This window comes from Onychostruthus taczanowskii, unplaced genomic scaffold (genome assembly GCF_017590055.1).
Source record: "Onychostruthus taczanowskii isolate IOZ18803 unplaced genomic scaffold, ASM1759005v1 scaffold779, whole genome shotgun sequence".
Taxonomy (NCBI): domain Eukaryota; kingdom Metazoa; phylum Chordata; class Aves; order Passeriformes; family Passeridae; genus Onychostruthus; species Onychostruthus taczanowskii.
Window position 1 is genome coordinate 1,855 of NW_024505660.1, and position 1,500 is coordinate 3,354.

General features: G+C 76.3%; 1 protein-coding gene across 1 annotated transcript in view; it reads right to left on the minus strand.

The window, feature by feature from the left end:
• TRIR (telomerase RNA component interacting RNase) overlaps positions 1-775 on the minus strand; it is a 2,295-nt gene extending 1,520 nt beyond the window's left edge. The window contains exons 1-2 of the mRNA XM_041423438.1: positions 472-775; positions 53-130 (exon numbers count right to left, since the gene is read on the minus strand). Coding sequence (XP_041279372.1) covers positions 53-130; positions 472-735 — 342 coding nt within the window. The 5' untranslated portion in view covers positions 736-775. The remainder of the gene's footprint in view (positions 1-52; positions 131-471) is intronic.
• Positions 776-1,500: the final 725 nt, after the last annotated feature.

Genomic DNA, 1,500 nt, shown 5'->3' on the forward strand with positions numbered 1-1,500 from the left:
CCAAACTCCCCCCTGGGACCCCCAAATTTCCCCCCCGGGACCCCGGCCCCACCTCCTCGTCCGTTTTCTGCTTCTTGGCCACCACTCCCGTTTTCAGGGCCAGCTTGTTGCCCCCCCGCCGCCGCCCCACCTGGGGAAGGGACACACCTGCCCCGTTACCGGGAGCGGGGCGGGGGGAGATCCGCCGGGACCCCCGGGGCTCCAGCCCGCCCCGAACCCCCCCGGTACCGGGGCTCGGGAGGGGAAACAACCGGCGAGAGAGAGCGCGGAGCCACCGCCACGGGCGAGTCCGCCACCGAGGAGCTCCGGGAGGAGTCCCGGGAGCGGCCCCGGTGTCCCGGTTGCGGCCCCGGTGTCCCGGTTGCGGCCCCGGTGTCCCGGTTGCGGCCCCGGTCCGTGCCCCCCTCACGCGTTCGGGCCGGGCCGGCGGGAGCGGAGCCGGGAGGGGCCCGCGGGCCGCCGCGTCCTTACGAAGCTGAGCGCGCCGCCGCTCCTCTTCGCTCCGTCGGCCCCGCCGCGCTGCGGGCCGACCCCGGTACCGCCGCCGCCGCCGGAGGCCTCCGCGGCCGCCGCCGCCGCCTCGCGCTCCCGCTGCTGCTCCTCCGCCTCCATCTTGCGCTTGAAGAGCTCCAGGAAGCTGCCGTCGTTGGCGAACACGTTGACGCCGCCGCCCGGGCCCGGCGGGGGCGGCGAAGGCGCCTCCGGAGCCTCCCGGTCCTCGCCGCGCGCCGCCATCTTGTCCGCCGCCACCGCCGCCGGCGCCGCCCGATGACATCAGCGCGACCTCCGCTGCGCGGCGGCGGCGCCGCTTGGTGACGTCACGAGACCCCCGCCGGCGGGGCGGCGTTGCCCGGCAACGCGCCGGGGCTCCCTCAGCTTCGCCCCGCCCCCCCGGCGAGGATTGACGGGCGAGCTGACCAATAGGAAGCGAAAAAAGGGAGGGCGCGGCCGTGCGCCGGCCAATCAGCGCGCGGCGGGCGGCGGCGCGGGGAAGATGGCGGCGGCGGCGGGCGGGTGGACGGCCGAGGGCCCCGAGGAGTTCGAGGACGCGCCCGACGTGGAGCCGCTGGAGCCGACGCTGGCGAACATCATCGAGCAGCGCAGCCTCAAGTGGATCTTCGTGGGCGGCAAGGGCGGCGTGGGCAAAACCACCTGCAGGTGCGGCGGGGACGGCACCGGGAGCGGCACCGGGCGGGGGCAGCGGGACGGGACGAGGTGGGATGGAGGGATGGGGGTGGGATAACGGGATAACGGCAGCGGGGAGCGGCCTCGGAGTGGCTGGGGAAACCACCTGGAGGTGCGGCGGGGACGGCACCGGGAGCGGCACCGGGCGGGGGCAGCGGGACGGGACGAGGTGGGATGGAGGGATGGGGGTGGGATAACGGGATAACGGCAGCGGGGAGCGGCCTCGGAGTGGCTGGGGGAGCACCGGGATCTGCGGGAACCGGGCTGGGGAGGGGTGGGGGGGACACCCAGACACCTGAGGGGGGGTCCCACACA